The sequence below is a fragment of the Pipistrellus hanaki genome (genome assembly GCF_964339955.1).
Source record: "Pipistrellus hanaki genome assembly, chromosome: 10".
Taxonomy (NCBI): Eukaryota; Metazoa; Chordata; class Mammalia; order Chiroptera; family Vespertilionidae; genus Pipistrellus; species Pipistrellus hanaki.
This window is the reverse complement of record NC_140512.1, coordinates 27,992,697-28,018,820: the sequence shown is the minus strand read 5'-3', so window position 1 is coordinate 28,018,820 and position 26,124 is coordinate 27,992,697. Positions and strand designations below refer to the sequence as shown.

Sequence of the window (26,124 nt, the reverse complement as noted above, 5' to 3'; positions counted from 1 at the left end):
AACAAACAACAAGTGCTGGCAAAGGTGTGGAGAAAAGGGGAACCTTCATGCACTGTTGGTGGGAATGCAGACTGGAAGAATCAAAAATAATAATGGAGTATACATTAGGATTTGTCATCTCCACAGAGCATGGAGCAGCAGGAACTGGCTAGTGAATGACAACACTACCCTCTGGTGGCCAACCGAGGCTAGAATCCAAATAGTGCAGGCTCTCTGTTAGCAAGTAGCTTTGGGTTTCTATACAATGCAGTTTTCCCACTAATTCCTTAGAAACCATACCAAGCAGTGAAAAGAATTCCCCAAAAAGTATTTGGGCCAGAAGGAAACATAATAGAAAAGTCCCATATTTTAGCGTTTGAATTTTTTTTTTTTTTGTCCCCCAACTATGAGCTGAATTTCTAAATAGTTTGGAGCTCACTAAAGAAGCTCAGGCTAGCCCTGACCGGTTTGGTTCAGTGGATAGAAGGGTCCCAGGTTCGGTTCCAGTCAAGGGCATGTACCTTGGTTAAGGGCACATTCCCAGTAGGAGGTGTGCATTAGGCAGCTGATTGATGTTTCTCTCTCATTGATGTTTCTAACTCTCTGTACCTCTCCCTTCCTCTTTGTAAAAAAATAAAAATAAAATATATATGCTCAGACTTTTAAGGGCACTCTAAAATGTTGCTCTTAATAAACAGAATTTTAAGCCATTGCTATCTCTCTTACTGAGAGTTACTCTTAACCAAAAATACTTAAGAAATTCTCTAAAAGGAATGAAAGTTTGTGCTTCTTTTACATTAAGTAAAAAGCCAGGTAGAGAAAAACCTACATTTTTCTAAAGAACTACATAATGAGAGCTATATAAAAGATGGTGCCTCACTTTTTAGTTTGACCTCCAGGAACTAAACATTCAGTTCAGATACAGAAGCGACTAAGTCCTAATGGCCCATATATTTCCTTGGGTCTTAACCTCTTCATTTAATTTATGTTTAACCTAATTCCCATGCATTTCCCGTATATCCTCCCCCTTAAAATATATATATATATATTTCACTGGGATTGTTATATTGGAACAGTGATATATTGTAATAAATAAGAAAACAAACTCAGAATTCAACTGTTGCAATATAAAAACCTAATCAGGTATATGAATTTTTAAAGAGAATACAAAGATAAAATAAATGGAATCACAATGGTAGGCTAAGTAATATACTTGGTATTCAAGAATTTAAAAGAATGGTTCTGGCCGAAACCGGTTTGGCTCTGTGGTAGTGCGTCGGTCTACGGACTGAAAGGTCCCGGGTTCGATTCCGGTCAAGGGCATATACCTTGGTTGCGGGCACATCCCCAGTAGGGGGTGTGCAAGAGGCAGCTGGTCAATGTTTCTCTCTCATCGATGTTTCTAGCTCTCTATCTCTCTCCCTTCCTCTCTGTAAAAAATCAATAAAATATTAAAAAAAAGAAAAAAAAGAATGGTTCTGGGCATAGCAGCTAAGAGTATCTATAGTCATTAACATCACAGTAATGTCTCTGGGAAAAGGTAAAGAAAGGCAATATACAAAAGACCAGCCACGTTTTTTCTCATTTCCTATCACTTCTCCACCTGTAAGGAAGGCCAAACTCCTACTATTCACAAGGTAACAAATTTATAAAAACTTGTTTTGATGTTTTGAAAAGTTTCTGATTACTATTCCCCATCAAGAAAAGAATGCTTTTTCTCAAAGAAAACGTCACAGGATGTTCCACTTAAAGGCAATTGTGTATCTGAGATCTTAAAGACAAGCCATGTATGAAACTTAAAACAAAAAAATAAAGTGTTTTACCATCAATAAAATCTACATTTTTTGAAGACTCAAAGGAGTATAAACCACAATAATCTTCTGGACAAACTATACACTTACCTTAGCTACTTCTTCTTCCAATCGTTCTTGGTACTGTTTTTCCAACAACTTAACCATATTTGTTTCTTGTTCCACTCCAAATCCACCACCTGAAAACTAAATTATGAAGTAAAATCTGACATATTTATTTACACTAATTACACACAACTTATTTATAAAGTTCTACCTCTCAAATATCTTCAAAAGGTCAGTATTTCTTAGAAAACTTCTTATAGGTTTTAATAAATAAATTTCAGTTTCATTCTTTTAATTAAAAACAGTATTTCTAGTGAATAATTGTAATGTATACTTCACTAAATAATTATACTTGCTACTGTGCACTTAACTAAGATGCAAAGTGAAAAAATATTTACATATTTATATTTAATAACATACAATTCTAGTGTGGGACAAAGATACTTCTTAAATATAATGAATAAGACGTGTTTATTTAATTTTAAGTAATGTTAACAGTGGCTAGCTTTGCTCATGAAATTATAAGCAAATTTCCTTCTTGGTACATATGAATAGTATCCAATTGCCTATAAATACAAATTATTTTTTAAAATAGAAAAAAAACATTAATTTTTTAATGTAAATGTGTTCTCAGCATGAAAGTCTTTTTAAAAAATATATATTTTATTGATTTTTTTACAGTGAGAAAGGGAGAGGTATAGAGAGTTAGAAACATCAATAAGAGAGAAGCATCACTCTCCTACTGAGGATGTGCCTGCAACCAAGGTACATGCCCTTGACCGTAATCAAACCTGGGACCCTTCAGTCCTCAGGCCTACGCTCTATCCACTGAGCAAAACCAGGCAGGGCATGAAAGTATTTCTTTACTAAATATCTGAATGTCATACAAAGAGATATTGCAAATGGAATGAATGTGAAAGAATATAAAAGGTAGCCAACATCTCTCCTTTGCATCCAGAATGAGAGATCAAGGATCTTTATTTTTTTGTGGGACTTAAGAACTAAAAATCTACTAACACCAGGGTTTTACAATTATGATTCTCAAAAAAAGTCGCCATAAATGGAGAACAGACAGAACACTGAGGAGAGGCAGAAGGTGGTTTACCTACATGACATATATGGAAAAGATGAGGGCTTTTATATATAACATGGCCAGTGCTGAAGGAAGTCTCATCCACTGACCCAGCCTACCATCTTGGGTTCAGGAGATTCCTAAAATCTACTCTAGAGATGGTCTGGTCCAACTTCCCATGGCAATAAGAAAAGCTGTTGGCCAAGGCACTGGAACTAATTTGTTACGCAGCCCATATAATACAAAATAAAACAATTTTTAAACTAGGTAATATTCAGGGGTGAAAAACCTCTATTCTTCTGGGTATTTTATATAGGTATTATCCTCACATTTATGATTCTTACTTCTCAGCAACTATTTATTGGATAATTATTAAACCACAGACAGAAATGACAGTAAGAAAAAAGATAACTACACATTCCAGTTTAAAGATATATACCTCTGTTGTACCATCCATGTTCTGATTTAGACAATTTCCAGTTTGCATGGTTTTCCGTACATCAGATTCAGTAATTACGACTGAATCAATGGAGAAGCTAAACATAAATAAAAGAGAGTGAAATAATTAGAGTTGTGAATTTTACTTATAATCCAAATTTAAAGCATGCATGAATGTGTGTACTGGAGCAGAGGAAACAAAAATGATAGGTCAAGAGTTACAGATATTATATTTTAAACCATATTAATTATTTATTTTCCATTTAAAAGTAAAATAACTGAAAGAGTATTTTTTTATAGTTATGATTTTATTAAATATGATTTTTTTGTATGTCTGAATTCACAGATAAATAATTTAGATGTAACATTATAAAGAAGTCCTAATACTCTATAATGTTCCATTATGTAAAACAATTAGAGCTTCTAAAACCTTTTTGAAGTGATTATTAAATTAGCATTGAGTTCAATTTCAGTATTAAGAATCCATTTGGAGAATGTATTGCTTTTTTTTTTTCCTTTATAATGCTTTATTTTTGTTTTTCCTCTGCTACAATAATCAATAACTCTGGTGTACTTTATTAAAATGCTATTCTCACTAACTTTATTTATTTTTATTTTTTTATTTTATTATTTTATTTTTTAAAATATATTTTGAAAGAGTATTTTAATATCACCAATGAATTTCATGTCATTTTATTTTATTTTCTAAATACGTTTTTACTGATTTTTAGGGAGATGAGGGGAGAGAAACATTGATTGGCTGCCTCCTGCACACCTCCTACTGGAGATGGAGCTTGCAACCCAGGCATGTACCCTGACTAGGAATTGAACAGGTAAAGCCAAGGATCAGAATGGTGCATGTAAGAAGCACTGTTTCCTAATTGCTTCTTATATGCACCATTCTGATCCTTGGCTTCCGTCTTTTGTACCTTTTGGTACATGGGTTGACACTTAACAATTGAGAAACATTGATCAGGAACATGTCATTTTCTAAAGTCTACTACAAATGTATGACACAAAGCTATTTACAGGTACAGATATTTTAAAAATGTTATCTATAACATTATTGAGTAAAAAAGTTTATAAGATCTCATTTCTATTAAAAATTATTTATATGCACACACATCCACACCAAAAAAAAAGTCTGGAAGAATGCACATGAAAAGTAACAATGATTACCTCTAGTGAACTGGGAGCAGTGACAGTGAAGGGAAGATTCTTAATTTACAGAGTCACTTCTGAAATGTTTTTATCTTTTTTTTTTTTTTAATTTTAATTTTTATTTATTTTTATTTATTTATTTATTTATTTATTACATATGTTATTGATTTTTTTTATTGCCCCCCTCCCTCCCTCCCACACATCCCCTCCCTCCCCATAGTTTTATGTCCATTGGTTGTACTTATATGCATTTATACAAGTCCTTCGGTTGATCTATTATCTCCCCCTGATATCCCTACCCTCCCCACTGTAATTTGACAGTCTGCCTGTTGCTTTACTTTCTCTATATCTGTCTCTTGGTTCATCAGTTTATAATGATCTTTATCATCCACCGATGTGTGAGGTCATGTGGTGTTTCTCTTTCATTGATTGGCTTATTTCACTCAGCATGATGCTCTCCAATTCCATCCAGGTTGCTGCAAATGATGAGAATTCCTTCTTCTTTATGGCAGCATAGTATTCCATTGTGTAGATGTACCATAGTTTTTGGATCCAATCATCTGCTGACGGGCACCTAGGCTGTTTCCAAATTCTGGCTATTGTAGATTGTGCTGCTATGAACATAGGGGTGCAAATATCCTTTCTGATTGGTGTTTCTAGTTTCTTGGGATATATTCCTAGAAGTGGGATTACTGGGTCAAATGGGAGTTCCATTTTCAGTTTTTTGAGGAAACTCCACACTGTTCTCCACAGTGGTTGCACCAGTCTGCATTCCCACCAGCAGTGCACGAGGGTTCCTTTTTCTCCACAACCTCGCCAACACTTGTCGTTTGTTGATTTGTTGATGTTGGCCATTCTGACAGGTGTGAGATGGTACCGCATTGTTGTTTTGATTTGCACCTCTCGGACAATTAGTGACTTTGAGCATGTTTTCATGTGCCTTTTGGCCTTCCTTCTGTCTTCTTTTGAAAATATTCTGTTTAGGTCCATTGCCCATTTTTTAATTGGATCATGAAATGTTTTTATCTTTAATCTGTGTTGTATTTTGGTATTTTGTAAAAAAAAGTTCCTAAAATGCTTAACTTAGGTCATAAAAATAAGGTAAGATTAATATTTAGGAACTGTGGGTAAAAATTAACATTTTTAGCTAATATGATTTCTCACTCCCATTTTTGTATGCACCCATGCCGCCCTCTCCATTCCACCCTTCTCTTGCCCACCTCCTTCTTTCTTTTTCCCATTGTCTTCTTTCAGTTCGCCATCCCCAAAAGGCGGGATACAAGTTGTCATTGTCCCATTTCATAACTTACATAACTAATCCCTATTGGTAGACGTTTGATTGTTTCCAAATGTTCACTACTACAAATAATACAGATCTTCATAAATATAATCTATGGATGTTTTTATATAATAAAATCGTAATTGTCAGGCTTAATATTTAAATTTTTAATATAATGCCAGAGTACAAAATGTTATATTAATTTTGTTCCCGAAACAGTATCATTTAAGTATTTTCTCAAAACTTCAGCAACATGAAGTTCTAATAGTCTTAAAACTTTGTTAGAACACATGTGTCTTTATTTTTGAGATGACATGTCCTTTCAAATGCTATCGGCCAATTGAGTATCTTCTGCTATGAAACACTTATTCATGTTCTATATTCATAGTCTATGTCAATGTGAAACAAATGGAAAAACTCATTTTCCTTGACTTTTTTTCCTGCCCTTTCCTGGTTCTCCTATGTTCCTCAACATTTTGTCTCTGTTTCCTAATTGCTTCTTATATGCACTATTCTGACCCTTGGCTTCAGTCTTTATTATTATTGTCATAGCCTAGAAAACCCTCCTAATTATTTATTGAGCCATTAAGATACAAACTCCAAAAAAGTGCTACTAAGTTACATTGACTTCATTCTGTAGTTTTATAGTGTTTGAAATTACTTATCCCAAATTTTAAAAAAATCTGGCTAACACTGAATTCACTGCTCCCCTCTTACAGTTAAGGTCCCATTCCCCACCAGCCTGATTTATTTATTTATACTTATGCACCATTATTCTCCATATTCTTTAAGCCCAAACAACAAAATCAACTTTTGATTTTATCCTCTGCTTTGCTCCCAACATTACTCCTCCCAATGTCTCATAACCATTCCCTGATTTCCTTTTCTCCTAGGGCCACTCCACTTTAGAAAAAGGTACAGGATGGACAGTGAAAAACACCACAGAGATGGGTTTAAATTCTAGCTCTTTGGCTGTATCACCATGCTTCACTCCCCAATCACTACTTTTAAAAAATTATTTTGTAAATAACTGTTTCAGTGATTGGATAGAAGTCCTATGAGGGAAAAGGCAGCTTTATATACATCTAAAGCTTCTTCCATGCTATATAGCTAAGGCTCTTCCCTCACAATCTTAAGAGTGGTTATTATTATTATTATTGAGATGCTTAAATTATCTGCACCAAATAACAGAGGCAATAAAAGGTCAAATCAGAGGTGGTCAAATGCAGGTCTGTCTGATTCTTATGCCCATGGTCCTTCTAACCTCATACTATATCCTTTATTTTTTTTTATTTTTATTTTTTAATATATTTTATTGATTTTTTACAGAGAGGAAGGGAGAGAGATAGAGAGCTAGAAACGTCAATGAGAGAGAAACATCGACCAGTTGCCCCTTGCACACCCCCTACCGGGGATATACCCGCAACCAAGGTACATGCCCTTGACCGGAATCGAACCTGGGACCTTTCAGTCCGCAGACTGACGCTCTACCACTGAGCCAAACCGGTTTCGGCTAACCTCATACTATATCCTTTAGAGGCTTCTAGTATGACACAACCATTGTGGTAAATGAATGACTCAATTATTTCTCTTAAACTAGTTCACGTCTACCTTAGGAGAACACTACATTCTTTATTCAAAACGTGTTATGGTTGTGTCCAAATGTATTATTCAGTTACAAAAAATGACTTTGACTCATTACTGTTAGCAAGAGTGAGCATGGTGGTCAATAAATGTCTCTTTGGCAATGGGGTGAGGGAGGAAAGTAATGATTTTAGTTGAAAGGTATTCTCAATACATTTCCACTGAATATAGACACTCTGAGAGAGGGTGGCAAGCTGGCAAAAGTTCAAATGCAGGAACAGCAAAGTAAGCCTATATTTCAGAAAGTTCCCCTTTTTTCATGCTTCGGAGAAAAAGCATCACTAATTAAAAGAAGGCTATTTGAAATATTATATTGGGTCGGCAGCTAAGTAATTGCGGGTTTCACACATATATGGCTTCAGTTGAATTTTTAGGTTTGCAGACGTGGTACAAATGTAAAACACATTTTGTTATTTGATAGTTGGCTATTCAGCTGTTAATCAGTAAAAAAAGTTTTTTGATCTGTTTTGTAGTTTTCGTTTGGCGTTCGTTGAAAAATGGAAAATCAAAAGGAACATTTTCGTCATATTTTGCTTTTTTATTTCCGCAAAGGGAAAAATGCATCGCAAGCTCATAAAAAGTTATGTGCTGTTTATGGTGACGAAGCCTTAAAAGAACGGCAGTGTCAAAATTGGTTTGCCAAATTTCGTTCTGGTGATTTTTCACTCAAAGATGAAAAACGCTCTGGTCGTCCAGTTGAAGTTGATGACGCCCTAATCAAAGCAATAATCAATTGGGACTGTCACAGTACAACACGTGAGATTGCAGAGAAGCTTCATGTATCACATACATGCATTGAAAATCACTTAAAACAACTTGGCTATGTTCAAAAACTCGATACATGGGTTCCTCACGAACTGAAAGAATCACAGTTAACGCAACGCATTAGCAGCTGCGATTTGCTAAAGAAACGTAATGAAAATGATCCATTTTTAAAACGACTGATAACTGGCGATGAAAAATGGGTTGTTTACAATAATATCAAGCGGAAAAGATCGTGGAGCAGGCCAGGTGAACCAACTCAAACAACATCAAAAGCTCATATTCATCAAAAGAAGGTTTTGTTATCAGTTTGGTGGGATTACAAAGGAATTGTCTACTTTGAACTCTTACCACCCAACCAAACGATCAATTCTGATGTCTACATTGAACAACTAATGAAATTAAACAATGCAGTTGAAGAAAAGCGGCCCGAATTGACAAATCGAAAAGGTGTTGTATTCCATCATGACAATGCAAGGCCACACACATCTTTGGTCACTCGGCAAAAATTAATGGAGCTTGGTTGGGATGTTTTGCCACATCCACCATATAGTCCTGACCTTGCACCATCTGATTACTTTTTGTTTCGATCTTTACAAAACTCCTTGAATGGTAAAAATTTCAATAATGATGATGATGTCAAATCGTACCTGATTCAGTTTTTTGCTAATAAAAACCAGAAGTTTTTTGAACGTGGGATTATGATGCTGCCTGAAAGATGGCAAAAGGTCATTGATCAAAATGGGCAATACATTACAGAATAAAGTTATTTAGTTCCATGAAAAAATTGTCTTTGATTTTCTTTAAAAAATCCGCAATTACTTAGTTGCCGACCCAATAGCTGGTTGTTAGAGTGTTTTTGCTATCTACCTATTTCCTTTCCCATCAGTGGTTTCCAAGTGGCAATCCATGGACTGCCTGTATCAGAATTACTTGGTTACAAATACAAGTGTCCAGGTTCCATCTCAAAGCTATTGAGTCTGTAATTTAAGTATTAAAAATAATATTGTTTCAATAATATAAAATTCAAAATTTAAATTAAATTTCTGAAGCATGATTAAGTATGGGGACACCTGATCTCAAATAAAATGAAAGCTTTAAAAGGCTGTGCCAATGCTGGGTAAACAATTCCAAAGCCTACATATAGGCCCTGAATCAAAGGAGAAACATACTGCTTCCAAGGAACTGTGGACATTCACTCTTTTTTCTCAAAAAACCCCCCAAACAAACCTGTCTTAAGATTAGTGTCTATAAAGATATCAGTCCAAGGACAGCAGAGCCAAGCAGTTAGATGAAATATTTGAGGACTTTACAGAGCTAGTTATACACTACAGTATACTTCCCAAATAAAGTTCATTCATTTAACAAGTATTTACTGAACACCTACTGTGCATAGGGAATTGTTATAAGGTTTGGGATATATCAGTGATGTAAATAGACAAAAACCTCCACCTTTCTAACACTTCACAGGAGACAGTCAATAAGCAAAACAAACTACCCTCAAAATACACACACACACTCTCTCGTTTTTAATTTTATATATATAATAAATAATATTAAGTAATATGGAAAAATGAAGCAGAAAAATAGGACACAGGTTCTAAGGGATGATTTAAACCTAAACAGGGTGCTCTGAATTGGTCTCATTGAAACATGACATTTGAACAAAGACCGCACGGAGGTGAGTGTGTTGGGCATGCAAGCATCTGGAGAAAGATCACTTAGGTAAAAGGAACCCTTGCAGGACATTTGGTCCTGTTCAAAATGTCCACTGAAATGTTTGGTTCCCATGAAAAGGTCCTTGAAATTTGGTCCTATCAGAAACTACTATGAATATATTTGGTCCATGCCAAATGGACCTTGATATTTGATCCTGTTAAAAACCATCCATGGTTAGAAAATGTCCCTGGGTTCAAATGGCCCATAATGTTTACTTATATTTTTGGTTTACAGAATACATAAAAACACTCTCATGTTTTATTGGTTGAATAACTTTGTGGTGACTGTATCGCCAATAACGATCCTTCTCACCTCAGTAGTCTAGCTGGGGATGGCACAGAGGTTAGGTAGAGGCATTGGTGTTTGAGTCTCGCAGAAGAGTGGGATTTAAATATCAGACCTTTTGGTGTGGACCAAATGTCTCCATGGACATTTTAACAGGATCAAATGCCCACTAATGGAAGGAACAGAAATGAGAAGTCCCTAAAGCAGGAGCATATCCACGACCTGACAATCTCAAGTACACTAGCTTGAGAACAGTAAATGACAGGCAAGTCAGTTGGAGATAAAGTCAGACAGGTAATAGGGACTCATCATGTAGGCCCCATATTAGCAGTGTAAGAACACAAGAGCTCTGGAATAACTTCATCTGTCTTAAATTTTAAAAGCAAAGTTCTGGAACTGTGTTGAGTTCAGACTCTGGGGAAGAGTTCAAGTAGAAGCTGGGAGATAGGTTGCTGCCACAATCCAGGTGAGACATGACGATGGCAGCGACCAGAGGAGTGGTGAGAAGTGGTCCAGTTTGGATGTATTTTGGAGGTATAGGTAACAGCATTTACTGATAAGTGAAAGTGAGCTCTGAGAGAAGAGGAGTCACCATGGATGGAGATGCTGTGGAAGAAGTATATTTTGAGGAGAGGATCCAGAGTTTTATTTTGGAAATGGTGAATCTGAGCATTAGACAATCAAGTGGGCAAAGTCCAGCCATGACTGGAATGATCGTATCTTAGAGTATTTGTGTATTCCTCAAAGTAATAAAGACTAGGCATACAATAAACAACAAGTACATGCACACTGCCTCATTTAATCCAGCAGATTAATAACAACTAGCACCCTTATAAAATATAGGTTTAAGTAAAATTCCTATAATAAAATGTCTGGTTTACATTAACATTACTTTACACATTTTAAGATAACTACCTCCTGTTCTTATTTCTTGATACTACTATATCCCATTTCTTTCAAATAACTTTGCTTAAGTTACTTTTCCCCCCTTAAAACAACCATCCTATGAATGTTACTAAGCTACAAATACTATCAATTGAAATTATAAGTAGATGGATACCTTGGCTGAACTGTGGACTCACTAATAGCTTGAAGCCTTTTCTGCAAACAATGGATCTCTGCCTCATGGTTTTCTTCAGTTTCTTTCAACTGTTGCTGCAAAGAGGATGTGAGTTTTTCTAATTCTTGGACTTGTCTTTCAAGTTGTTTAATTTTTTCAATATGTTGCAGGGTAGATAACTTGCTTTTATGACTGGCATCTAAGATAAACATAAGAAAAGACATTTAATACATACTTCTTAGTGAAATACCACAATTACTTTTCTGTGTGTGCAGAGAATATTCATATGTAAAGCTATTCCTGATCAAGCTCCTGCTAATAATCTGGACTTTATCCCTCACTATTTTTTCACACACCTTGCACTCTCAATTCTCCAATTTGGATGCGGTCTGTCACACTTGTAGGTTTAAATCTCAGGAGCCTGCCCTAAAATTCCAACCTCCCTACTCCTGCCCACTGCCTGACCCTACTCGTCCTCCAAGGAAGTACTAGACTTTCCTCTCTCCTACCATTCTTTCTATTCAGTCTATTATAGAAATTGTCCTACTGTTTTCTAACAGTTTATATTGCTTTCCCACTGGATGTGACTTCCTTTGGGAACATATTTCAGTAATTTTAGATTTCATAAGCATTTGATAAACAAATGAATCCAAGACTGAGATATACAATTACCTTCCTCTATGGGCTCTAAGACAAGAACAAAATCATTTATTTACTTCTTAGTACTTACAATTTTGTCAAAAACCATTTACCTGTTTCCTGTGTTTTTATATTCTGTATCTCTAACTGGTGAATTTTCTGAAGTTCCTTGATTTTTTCCTCTTGAGCAAAAATAAGTTCCTCTTTAAGATTGCTAAGAGCTTTATCTTTTTCATTTTCCATGTATGCACGAACCTGATCCACATGAGTCGAATAAACCAGAGAGAGGCATATACGTTGAGCTTCCATTTGTAGCCTTAATTCATTCTTAAAAGTGAGTGTATATACGTTAGAAAATTTAAAAATAACAAATCAAGTAATTTAACTTCTGTTTTCTTGCATATACTGACCACAAAATGGAAAATACATAAAATTACATTAAAAAAATTCATGTAAGAAAAGTGAAGTCTAAATTTTCATTCTGCTGCATTGATCTACTTATCTTTTTCAAGGAAAGTGCCATAATGCTTCCATTAGCTCAAATTTATGATAAATTCTGATATTTGGTATAGTTAGTATGGCATCATCTTTTATTTATATTTAAAAATATTTTAAATGTAAAGAAATACAAAGAAAAATGTAATAAACATCTATGTATTCACACCCCATATTAACAAATACTAATATTTTGTCTTTTTAAAACAGATTTCTCCTCCCTACACAGATTTTTGGTTTAAAACAAAAATATAAATAAAATTTAATCTACCATATTCCCATTCCTCCTTCCCCAGAGACAATCATTATCACATTAGTTACGAGTCTAGTCCACTACGTATATTGTCACTTCTCAACATATCTGTAGACAATGTACTATATTTAGTGTTCTACGGAATTCACATAAATAGTGCAAAATGGTATTTGTTACAAAACACTCTTCTCATGCAATATCCTTCTGAGAATTATCCATGTAAATACAGGTTAACTTCTTTTAACTGTAGTGTAGTATATATGAATACACCACAATCTTCCCATTTCTTTTCTGGAGATAAACTGGATTTCTACTTTTTTATATTTCAAAAAATGTTGCAATAAATTCTTATACACATCCCTTGTAAAATGTGCCAGTGCTTTCTCAAACTTTAGTATGCATCAGATTCATCTGGAGTGCTTATTAAAACAGATAGCTAGGACCTTCCTCCAGAATTTATGTTTCTGGATATTGGGTGTGGGGCTCAAGAATTTGAATTTTAACCAGTTTCCAAGTGATACTGAAGTTGCTGGTCAGGAACCACACTGAGAGCCACCTAGAAATATAGTATTTGGGTTGTAGCTAATGTACATTAACTGTATTAGATTTTACCAAAACATCCTACCTAATAAAAGAGTAATATGCAAATTGACCATACCTCCGCTACACCCACCAGCCACGCCCACTGGACACTCAGAGCGAGTATGCAACTAAACCCAACCAAGATGGCTACAGCTACAGAGAGCAGGAGGGAGGCTTGGGTTTCCCAGGCAACAGAGGAAGCCAAGCTTTCCACCTGCCCTTGCCGGCCCAGGCCTCCACTCAAGGCTACAAAGTTTCAATTATAGAAGGTAAACAAATCCAAACAGAAATGGTGGCAGCCACAGAGCTGGAAAGAGCAGCCCCTGGCAATGGAAGAAGCAAAGCTTTTCCACACACCCTGGCTGGCCCAGGCCTCCACTCCAGGCTACAAAGTTTCAATTATAGAAGATATATACCAACAGAAATGGCTGCCTGTCATGGAGGAGCAGGTTTGGCTCTGCTCTAGGCTACAACGTTTCAATTGTAGCCTAGAGCAGAAAGTAAATTAATTCCAGATACCAGGGCCTCCGCTTGGGTCGCCAGGGGGCATGGCTGGCCTGCAAACCACCAAAGGACCCTCGCCCAAAGGGAATCCCAACCTCATCCAGGACATTCTTCAGGGCAATTCAGCTGGCCCCCACCCATGCACCAGGCCTCTAGCCTATCTAATAAAAGAGTAATATGCAGATTGACCATCACTCCAACACACAAGATGGCTGACCCCGTGTGGTCAAAGATCCTGCCCCTATGTGGACACAAGATGGCCACCACAAGATGGTCATCAGGGGAGGGCAGTTGGAGGCGATCAACTCTACACAGGAGGGCAGTTAGAGGTGACCAGGCCGGCAGAGGAGGGAAGTTGGGGGGAAACAGACTGGCAGGGGAGCAGCTAGACATCAATCAGATTGGTATGGGAATGGTTAGGGGGTGATCAGGCTGGCAGGCAGAAGCTGTTAGGGGCAATCAGGAAGGAAGGCAGGCAAGCAGTTAGGAGCCAGCAGTTCTGGATTGTGAGAGGGATCCCAGATTGGAGAGGGTACAGGCTGGGCTGAAGGACACCCCCACCCCAACCCCGTGCACAAATTTCGTGCACCGGGTCTCTAGTTTTATATATAATTATACCAATGTATATTGGCATTACCAGTGTATGAGTCCTAATCACTCCCATTGCTTCACTACACTTTTTACTGAGACTTATTTTGCAATCTGATGGGTAGAAAATGCTGGGGTTTTTCATGTTTTTTTTTTTTTAATGAATCCATCTTTGTTTGTTTGTTTGTTTTACACATTTAAAATATATGTATTTATTGATTTCAGAGAGAAAGGGAGAGGGAGAGAGAGAGACAGAAACATCAATGATGAGAATCATTGATCGGCTGCACCCTGCATGCCCCCCACTGGAGATCAAGCCCACAATCCAGTACCCTTCAGTCCACTGAGCCAAACCAGCTAGTGCTAGAAAATGCTGTTTGTTTGTTTTTTGTTATATCAATTTATAAAGTTAAAAGTATCCTGTTTATTAACCATTTTGGTTTCCTATTCTGAGACAAATGTCTGTACATATCCTTTGTTCAATTTTATAATTTTAATCCTCTTCTTGCATTAATATTCTTTACACCTTCTTGATATTAACCTCCCCCCTTTTTTTACTATATGTGGCAAATATGTAATCCCAGTCTTTCAACTTGTTTTGTAGTATTTGTAAAATACTTTAACCAATCTGGAGTTATTGTATTCTAAAGGGAAAGGATCTAATTCCCTAATTTCCCACCCCAAATATCAAAAGGATATTTGCAAAAAAGCATAAAATAACATTATCAATAATCTATATCAATTTGAAAACATAATCTAACATGAAGGCTTATGCTGTTTCACTGTTGGTTCTTGATAAATTGGCTTTGTTTTGTTTATTCTTTCTTTTATTCACTCATTTAAAAAATCTTAACTGCCTATCTTATGTCGGACATCATTCTAGTCCCTAGAAATACAGCAAGGGTTCTTGCTTTCAAAGAGCTGATATTCTAGTTGTTCCTCTTATAGTTTTTAAATGCCAATACTTTTTTCAATTCTAATTATTACCTTCAATTTTACACATATACATTTCAATCCATGTTGTCCCCAAGCATCAATAATCAATCATATCAGTAGCATTTCTGCCACTCCTCCCTCTTCCTTGAATCCTGACATTGATGAGACTTCTGTGATATTATTTTCCTCCTGCTCAAACTTCCTAATTATATTCATATGGGATTATACTTCAAAATTATTTGTTACCTTTAATTATAAAAAAAATCTTAACACCCACATTTATTTTGGTTTCAGTGAGAGATATCTGATCTATTTACTAAGTGTATTTAGTCCCAAGAGTAGTAATTTGTGTGCCCTTAGCATTATTTTTAAGCATATTTCGATTCCTCTTAGGTGTCACTGTTGTGTAAATTACTGCTCAGTTTCTTCTGTGAGCTTCCTTCTATACACACATATTCCCTCTCCTCCCTACCAATCAGGGCGTTTGTCTTGGTAGTGATGAGTGGGCAGGGACAATTTACAGGCTTGCCTTTCTTCACTTTCTGTAAGCTAATGTCATCTTTAGTAGAGTAAATAAAATTCCTATTGAAAAAACGTGACCATTTTATTATCTTCAAATTTAGGTCCTCTTCTAATAATGCTTTGTAAATGATTTCTGGTATTTTAGGATTAATTAATCCTAGCTGGTTTGGCTCAGTGTATAGAGTGTCGGTCTGTGGACTCAAAGGTCCCAGGTTCAATTCTGGTCAAGGGCACATGCCTGGGTTGTGGAATCAGACCCCAGTGGGGGTCATGCAGGAGGTAGCCAATCAATGTTTCTCTCTCATCATTGATATTTCTATCTCCCTTTTCCTCTGAAATCAATAAAAATATATTTTTAAAAAATTAAATTAAAATCATTTTAATGTTTTGAAAATAATTTCAGATATTTAGCAATCATTAATAATTATGGAGTTTGAATTTTGTAATTATTTAAGTTATTAAAATGGAATCTATCTTCACATATAATATATTATATATCTGAACATATTAGACTAATAAAGAGAAAACTTTCCAGTGGTTTCCTATTGTATCCTATATAATAAAACCCTAATATGCAAATCGACCAAACGGTGGAAAGACCAGCCGCTATGACAAGCACTGACCACCAGGGGGCAGACACTCCCTGCAGAAACTGCCCCCAGCCTGCAGGCCCCAGGCCAGCCAAGGTGGGTGCCAGCAGGGGCGGGGCAGGGGGTAGGCAATTGCCCTGCCAGTCACCTCGCAGATTGGCCCTGATTGCTGGCCAGGCCTAGGGACCCTGCCTATGCACGAATTTTGTGCATCGGGCCTCTAGTATAAAATAAAATCTCAACATCTTACAAAGGCTATAAGGCTCCCCAAGATCTGGCCTCTTACTTCTTCAAACTCTTCTTCCACTCTTCCTCTCTCAAAATCAACTAACACACTTTCATTCTGCAACTCAAATCCATCTATATCTTCACAATTGCTCTGATTTCCTTGTTGTAGGCTCCTCCCTTTCATTCAGATCTCAGTTCAAATGTCACTTCCTCCAAGAAACCTTTCCTGACCACTCTATTTAATGCAGCCACATCACTACCCTTCATTCTCTATCACCTTAACTGTTTTATTTTCTTCCTAGAACTTACCACTATTTCTAACTACTCTACTTGTTTCCTTGTATATTGCCTGCCTCCATCACCAGAATTTATGTGCTCTCCGAGATCTGGAATCATCTTTCTCTTGTTTGCCATTATACACCTATACCTGGCAAAAGATTCAGTAAATACTTGTTACATAAATGAAGAAACACAAAGATTGAGTTAATATCATTACATAAGACACCCAGTGGAATTTTCCTGTTATTTATAATATTTTATCTAGCAAATATTAATTATTGGGAGTGATCTATTATTTCTTATACATGCATTCTTTAACTCTATTTAGAATTAATACTTTATCCCCTTTCAGATATAATGATACTCAGAGAAAACTCTAGGGTTTAAATAGAGATTTTTTTCAGGGAAATATAGTTTCATAACTACTGAACAACTATATAGAGTACTTTAAATTTAAGAGTGAATTTTCAGTTGTGGAACCTTGAGAACACCAGTATGAATTAAAATTCTGAAACTGATCTTTGAGATTGTAACAAAATAGTAAAAAAATAATTTTTGTAAAGTTTATATTCTGAACATGGTTATTTAAACTCTTGCCTTTTCAAAGAAAATGTGAAACCATTATTTTTTTTATTTGTTGAGCAGAATGTACAACACAGATGAACTGAAAGAAAGCCAACAATGTTTAAGAAAAAACAGGTAAGAGAAATAATAAATGACAGGCCCAAATAAAAACTATATTATAGGGTTCACTTTCATTCTCCTATAAGGAGGCTAATTTGTTTTAGGAAAATAAAATTTTTTTTTTTAGTATGAAGCGTACATTAGCAATGTGCTTTAGCATATATAAGTAAAGTAAACATACCTGTTCTGATTTAAGTACACCAAGTTCCTGCTGAAGTTTATCATTGTCACTTGGTTCAGTTATCCCAGGTGATAATTCATTTGTCACAGATGGCAAGTGATCCCAACACAACTGTTCTTGTTTGCTTTCTTTCCCAATAGTCATATTTTCAAAAGTTATTTTCTCATCCTCCACTATTTTTGATGCACCAAAATCTTTACTTATTTTAGAAACTGATTCTCCAGATTCCCTGCTTGCCATAGTCACAATTCCATCGTTTAAAGAACGTAACTGAACATCACATCCACTTACATCTTCTGTCCTACGATGGTTAATTATGACTTCTAGCTCTTTACATCTCAATAAAACCTGCTCTTTCTCTTGTTTTAAAGATTTAACTTCTTCACTTAGAAAGCAAATTTCGCCATGTTTCTGTTTTAATTGTTCAGAGAGGTCCGTCAGTCTTTCTGACAGTTCCAATTTTTCTCGCTTGGTTACCTCAAGTTTTTCCATAAGTTCTGTTGTATCCTTTTCAACCACCTCACCAATTTCCAATGATTCTGCTATAAAAGTTTTGTCGTCATCAAACATTGAACTTTTTATTTTTGCTGTAGCTGGACGTATTCTTTGCAAATGATGAAGTTCTTCACTAAGTGCTTCAAGCTTACTTCTATACTCTACCTCTTGTTTATTTTTACTATCTTCTAAATCATTTTTTGCCTTGAGAAGGCAAGCATAATCCTCTTGTAACTCTTGATAGTTAACTTCAAAATTTTTTTCAGCAAATGAAAAAGTGTTTCTTTGCTTCTCAATCTCTTCATTTAGCTGAGTACATTGTTTTTTGAGGTCTTCATTTTCCTCAGTGAGCATTTCTATTTCTGTTTGCCAGCTACCATCTTTGGATTTGGACTTAATGGACTCCATGCAAACTAATCTTTCTTCTCGGTTAACAGGAGTATGTATTTTCAACATGTCTTCAAGAGCTTTTTTTTCATCTTTAAGAATACTATTCTCTGCTTCAAGTTGCACAAATTTTTCTTGAAGGTCATCCTCCTTTTCCTTCATTTGTTTCTCCAATAATTCAGTTTTAAGTTGCAATTCTTGAACTTCTTGTTCAAGTGTACCCTTTTCCTTTTCTTCTTGTCTGAGTATTTCAATTTCTTTTTGAAGTTCATTGATTTGAAGAGCCATTTCTTCTGATTTTGAATTCACAAGGGACTGCTGTAAATCTTTTAGCTTTGAAATTTCCAAAATTAATTGATTCTGCTTAGTTATCAAATTGTCTCTTTCAAACTGTATGCTTTCTATTTTTTGACTCATTTCATTCTGTAAGCCATCTATCTGCTGTTTATAGTGAATGCCTAAATTATCTTTAAGTTTTTCAATATTTATTCGATGCTCAATTTCTAAATCTTCCTTTAGTTTGGAAAGTTCTTCTTCATGACTAAACAGAAGCTGTGTTCTCAGTCTCTCTAATTCAGCTTCTTGTGATTCCGCCATTCTATCTAACACAGCATTCTTTTCTCTTTCCAACATTTCAAGTTTTATCTTATAATTTGTAACTTCTGCTTCATGTTTTAATTCTAATTCCTTCCTGGATTCGGATGCAGATACAATCTCAGCTTTCAAATCCTCCACTGTACTAAGGGACTTATGTGCTTCATTTAGTTTACTTTCTTGTTCAGCTATTGTCTGTCTAGCTCTCTGAATTTGGTCTCTTGAAAAACTCAATTCTTCAAAAAGGTCTTCAAGCTGTCTTTGTAGAGTAGACTTTTCTCCTAAAATTATTCCTAGTTCTTCCTTGAGTTTTTCTTTTTGAGAGTTAGTATCTTGCAATTTTATATTCAGTTCATTTATTGCCATATTCATTAACTTTACTTGATCTTCATTAACTGTAATATTTGGACATGATCTAAAAGCATTATCCATCTCTCCCTTATGTTGTGCTTTAAGTTCATCTATCTGTGATATGTGTTGTTTTATTAACTCTTGTTTCATCTGTACTATCTGCTGTCCATACATCTCATCCAGCTCTGCCCGGAGTTGTTCTAACTTTCTTTGTGTTTCTTGTTCCATTCTTTGCAGGATATCAGTTTCAAATTGGCTATCTTTATGGTTTTTCTTCTGAAGTTCTTCAACTGTCCCCATTAATTGTTTTATTTCCTCAGAACACTGTCTTTCCTTTTGCTTGGAATTAGTCAGCTCTAAATTCATATTTTTTAGCTCTTGGTTCTTTTGTACAACCTGTTCTTGTAATTCTTCCAGTAATTTGTCAGCAGCTGCGACTTTATCCTTTAGCTCAGAAGCTTTTCTTTCTTCTTCAATTATTTTTGTATTTAATTCTTCAATGATTACTTCCTTTTCTTGAACTTCTTTATTTGAACTTTCTACTCTTTTATCTTGTTCCTTTAAAAAGAAAAAAAAAAGAAAATATAAAAATATTTTTAGTTCCTAGGAACTTATGTCACTTAACCTCAAAAAGTAAGATTTTTACATAATCATATAATCATATAAAAAGTGACTGCTGTCCCTCAATTTTCTCAAGCCAGTGAGAAAATTTATAGCTCTAGAAGAAAGTCTTAAAAACCAAGGTTCCTCCCATGTATTCTAATGACCTGAAGGTATTTGATGGGCAAGTGCCTTAACTTCATTCCTGGGGCTAAGTAAATTAGGAATTTAGGGATGTGCAGCACCTAAGTGATTGAACCTCAAGCAACATGCAAGACAACCCTACCATGTATGACATATCAACTTGGTCCTAGACTTCTGGTTTTAATAGAAATTTGAAAGTGGGACAGACACTTTTTCCTGGTTTGGTATTCTATTTTAGAATTGTAGGTAAGCCTAAACCCAGAACACTTGCCAAAGCTGTGATTATCATTAAGCACAATCATTCACAGGAGTCTGATACCAAAATAAGTCAAGCAGGAGCCATGGAGCTGAAGTTTTCCCTCTGTTAGTTAGTGTAGTTGCCTATAGGGCGGAGGGAAGCTCATCGGTGGGGCTACGGGCTGAGTGCACCTAGTTAGTTGCCTATGTAGTTAAGGGTTGTAGACTCAAGAACAAAGAAAAAAGTAAAATCCAAAGAATGGAACAGACTATAAGTAGGTAAATTAAATCACCTTAAGGAGACAAGAGTCCCAGTCCAAGGGGATTTACTAGTAAAGGCACCTCGAATGAATATATTAACACATATAAAGCAAGAATGTCAAACCCAGACAAAGAAAAGCCTCAGAGGGAATTGTTGGCAGAGCCCATTCCTGGATAGTCAGTCTAGGGAAGAGAACAAAGGTGCCAGGAGACTGAGAATTCTGATCCTTTTGGGAAACCACATTCCAAACGTAGAAGGAAATGTAGGGCGTTGCAGCAAACAGAATTTAAGAATTCCAGTCCAGAGGCATGACCATTCCTACTTTGAGATGAATACATCAGGTTCTCACAGCCTAATGCCCTGAATATTTGATTCCTATAGCATTCCTTGATCTCATGCTCACTGAACAACTTTCTTTTATTATTATTTGGCTCTTCAAAAGTAAACCCCAAGGAACTTGAAGTATACAGGTCTTTGGGAAAATTATTTTTCATTATAAAGTAATAATCTTATATGAAAGCCCTGGCCTGTGTTGCTCAGTGATTAGAGTGTCACTCCATGCACCAAGGGGTCGCAGATTCCATTCCTGTACCTGGGTGGCAGGTTTGATCCTGGGCCCTGGTGGGGGCATGTGCAGAAGGCAACAGTTCATGTATCTTTCTCAGTGTTTTTTTTTCTCTCTCTCTCTCCTCAACTCCTTCCACTCTATCTAAAAATCAATGGGGAGAGGATCCAAGATGGCTGCGCGCAGGTGAACACCTAGCCGCAGCCGCACACAACAATTTCAATAAAATACAACTAAAGTATAAAACGGACATTGCCCAGAACTACAGGAAGGTTGACTGACTGGAAATTCTACAGCGAGAAGCAAGGACAAAACCAGAAGGAGGCGTGGAGGAGCTGGAAAAGCCCCAGGTACGGAGACGCGGCGCACGGCGCGCGGAGAGGACGGAGCCAGAGAGGAGGGGGAGACGGAGTGCCTGGCGGGCATTCCCTAGCGGAAAGGAGATAAAACTCCGACTGTGCTAGGCCCCCGACTGCTCTGAACCCCAGTTCCCCAGACCCCGGGGACCCAGGCTCAGCCATAGGGAGCCGGGCTGTAAGGCGGGACTCCAGGGAAGCCGCAGCGAAAGGAGGCCCCTGCGGCGCGCACACAGCGCGCAGAGAAGGGACGGTCGGCTGTGCCGCGGGATTGCCTGATGGGAAGGAGACTGGGGCTCCAGACTGCTCTGAACGCCACCTCCAACTCCACTTCCAACTGAACTGAACCCCAATACCGGGCTCATTGGGGGAGAGCATAGACTGTTTGGCAGCAGGCGAAAATCGAGGGCACCTTTCTCTCAGAGGTGCTGGCAGTGAGTACTGAAGGACCCGCATAGGGCGGGGCTGACGGAAGCCAAAGCTGCAGGCTCCACCCTGAAACCACGTCCCATCTGTAACTGCGAAATGCGACAACAATATAAATCACAAACAAAAGAAATGGAGGACAAAAAGCGTCTGGATATAGAGTTCAAATCTACGCTTATAAGGTTTTTCAAGAATTTCCTAGAAAAGATGGATAAGACCTATGAGGATATGAAAAGAGACCATCAAGAAATGATAAGGGAACAACAAGAAATAAAGAATACATTGTCTGAAATAAAACATATTTTACAGAGTCCTAAAAACAAAAGGGAAGATCGCAAGAATCAAGTCAAAGATTTGGAACATAAAGAGCCAGAAGACACTCCTTCACAGAAGCTAGAAGGCAAGAGAATCCAGAAAATTGAAAATAATGTAAGAAACCTCTGGGACAACTTCAAGCGAACCAACATCAGAATTATGGGGGTTCCAGAAGATGAGAGAGAGCAAGATATCGAAAACATACTGAAAGAAATAGTGACAGAAAACTTCCCCCACCTGGCGAAAGAATTAGACTTACAAGTCCAGGAAGCGCACAGAACTCCAAACAAAAGGAATCCAAAGAGGACCACACCAAGACACCTCATAATTAAAATTCCAAGAGCAAAAGACAAAGAGAGAATATTAAAAGAAGCAAGAGCAAAGAAGGTAGTTACATATAAAGGAGCACCTATACGATTGTCAGCTGACTTCTCAACAGCAACCATGCAGGCCAGAAGGGAATGGCAAGAAATATTCAAGGTGATGAATAGTAAGAACCTACAGCCAAAGATAATCTATCCAGCAAAGCTATCACTCAGAATCGAAGGTCAGATAAAGAGCTTCACTAATAAAAAAAAGCTAAAGGAGTTCATCACCACCAAACCAGAATTATATGAATTGCTGAAGGGGGTTCTTTCAGAAAAGAAAGTAAACAAAGATAAAAATTATGAACAACAAATACGTAACTATCAACAAGTGAATCTAAAAATCAAGGAAATTAAAAAGAAAAATCTGATGAACAATAGTAACTGTTGAATATAATAGAATCAGAGGTATGGAAGGGGAGTGAACTGATGATTCTTGGGGAAAAGGGGAGAGGGGGGCGTGGGAAGAGACTGAACATAAACTGTGCACCTATGGATGAGGACAATGGGGGGTGGGGAAAGGACAGAGGGTGGGGTGGGAACCTGGTGGAGGAGAGCAATGGTGGGGAGGGGGGGAAGGAACATTTGTAATATAATAATATGAACAATAAAAACTTATTAAAAAAAAAAATAAATAAATAAAAATAAAAATCAATGGGGAAAAAAAAAATCCTTTGGTGAGGATTAACACTACATAAATACTGCCCCTCCCCCCCCAATAAAATAAAAATCTTGTATTTAAGATTTAAAAATTAGTCTCTTGAACTTGGAAAATCTGAATTCAACTGAGACAGCTCGTCTCAGTTGATAGAAAATAAAAACCAAATCAGACTTCTGATCCTACAAGTAAAAGGCCACATTCTTTACTATATAAATTAACCTAGGCAATGAATGCTTTTCTGTGCAGTCACTTGAGAGCAAAATCCTATCAGTTTCTGCCTTGGTATCACATATCTCATCCAATGTCACCATAAGTTATTACCAAGGACTAAGCCTTATGTTAATTTCAGCACTACTATATGATATTTAAACCACCTTAATCTCTGAAATCTTAGGGTTTTTCATCTATAAAAAAATATAAAGATATTATTTTCTCTATCTCACAGAATATGCTTGACACTAAAATAAATATATTAATTGTTAAAGCAAAAGAAATATATTTATATGTAAATATATAAATGTAATATAACTGTATACTAGGAAAAAATCTATAGGGCATTTGGAACCTATAAGAAAGTATAATCAGTTTACTGAGGTCAACTTCAGTTAAATTGTTAAATAAGTAATTAGTCTTGAAAATGTGAACATAGTTATTTATCTGTAACATTTCTATCTCCTGATTTTCTGTAGGGGGAAAACTCTCACAGAACAGTTTCATTAATTCAAAATTGTCCATCACTTGATATAACTGTAAACAAATAACAATAATTCTACACTTAACTATTAAATAATACAAATTCATGGTTCATTTTTTGTAATACCATTTATTTCAAAATAGATGGTTTTAAACTACTTATTATTTTATATTTAAAAAAAAGAAAAAAAAAGACAGCCCTGTGGTTGAATATACAACCCCTCTACTTCTGGACCCTGAGAGAGTAGGGAATAATATACTTCCTGCCTATGACTACACGGGAAGTTCAGAGGATTAAAACAACGTGAGTAAGCCTGGAATTATCAAACAGTTGTCTAGGGGACGAAGACAGTTTCAACTATCACCCTAATGCTTTAGTCCCTCAGCTACTATGGTGAAACTACTATTCAGGAGAATTCATTCAAAGGGGGAAAAATATGTGATGAACTGACAATAAAGTATTCTTGCTAACATTCAAATCAACTAAGGTTATTCCCCTACATCAATGAATTATTTGAATTTTAAATAACCTTACATTATTCTGCCAACTAAATATAATACAATTAAATTTAATTTCTATGCTTCTAAACTAGATTGTCTTTTTACTTTCATCCTAGAAAGGGACATTTTCAAAGACTATCACTTTCTAGTTAAACTACTTTTTATTCCCTATATATGTGTCACCTGGGTTCCTATGAACACTCCACCTTCTGTCAAAAATGTTCTCCCATCTTGCCCTGGCTGGTTTGGCTCAGTGGATAGTGAGTTGGCCTGCAGATTGAGGAGTTCCAGGTTCGATTCTAGTCAAGGGCACATGTCTGGGTTTCGGGCTCAGTCCCCAGTGGGGGGGCATGTAGGAAGCAGCTGATTAATGATTCTCTCTCATCATTGATGTTTCTATCTCTTCCTCTCCCTTCCTTTCTAAAATCAATTAAAAATATATTTTAAAAAATGTTCTCCCATCTCTATCAATTCAGATTCATAATTTAATCACTTATTTACCAAATAAGTATTGAGTAGCTAGTATGTGCCACACTTATGCCAACTGCCACGGAAACAAAACACAATTAAAAAGAGATTGTTCCAACTTATTGCCCTACTTTATATATAACCTCCTCCCTAAGGCCTACCCTTAATCACTTCCGTTATGAAGCCAGACTCAGAACTTTCAACACACGTATTACCTACACTTATCCTTGTTTTGTGGTATCTGTGTACATGGTCCACTATTCCATGAGTTCCAGTGAAGAAAAGAACACATTTTAAGCATCACTATTTCTTGCAGGGGCATGCTACAAAAACAGGTGTTTTGTAAACATCTACATAATGATCTTTTTAAATCACCCTGATTGTAAAGCATGCCCATTTATCTTAAATTTGTTTATTTTCTATTTTCCTAAGAGCAAAGTCTCTGAAGTCAGACTATGTAGGTTTGATATTTGGTTCTACCAACTTATTTTTTAAAATATATTTTATTGATTTTTTACAGAGAGAAAGGGAAAAGGATAAAGAGTTAGAAACATCGATCAGCTGCCTCTTGCACATCTTCTACTGGGGATGTGCCTGCAACCAAGGTACATGCCCTTGACTGGAATCGAACCTGGGACCTTTCAGTCTGCAGGATGATGCTCTATCCACTGAGCCAAACCAGTTAAGCTTCTACCAACATATTACCTCATACTTAGGCAAATTGCTTCATCCTGGTTTGCCTTGGCATTCTCAGAAGGTTATTGTAATGATTCAATGAGTAAATATGTGCAAAATATTTTAAATACTGCCTGGTAGCAAGTGAACAAAAAATAGGTGGTAGCTAATACTTTTACTATTAACCAAACAATACTTCTGCCTTGGAAATTTCTCAACTTCTTCTTGAAGAAGAACCTGCTAAGTTTATAAAGAGTACTGTATTGTATCTACAGTCTGTCCTCATTATTCAC

At 36.4% G+C, this 26,124-nt stretch overlaps 1 protein-coding gene across 8 annotated transcripts in view; it reads right to left on the bottom strand.

The window, feature by feature from the left end:
* Positions 1–26,124, bottom strand: part of AKAP9 (A-kinase anchoring protein 9) — a 118,649-nt gene that overhangs the window by 64,724 nt on the left and 27,801 nt on the right. For all 8 annotated transcript variants that reach the window (XM_084897340.1, XM_084897341.1, XM_084897343.1 and 5 more), the window contains 5 exons: positions 17,737–20,121; positions 12,008–12,221; positions 11,256–11,454; positions 3,347–3,443; positions 1,881–1,976 (listed from right to left, as the gene is read on the bottom strand). In XM_084897340.1, coding sequence (XP_084753466.1) covers positions 1,881–1,976; positions 3,347–3,443; positions 11,256–11,454; positions 12,008–12,221; positions 17,737–20,121 — 2,991 coding nt within the window. The remainder of the gene's footprint in view (positions 1–1,880; positions 1,977–3,346; positions 3,444–11,255; positions 11,455–12,007; positions 12,222–17,736; positions 20,122–26,124) is intronic.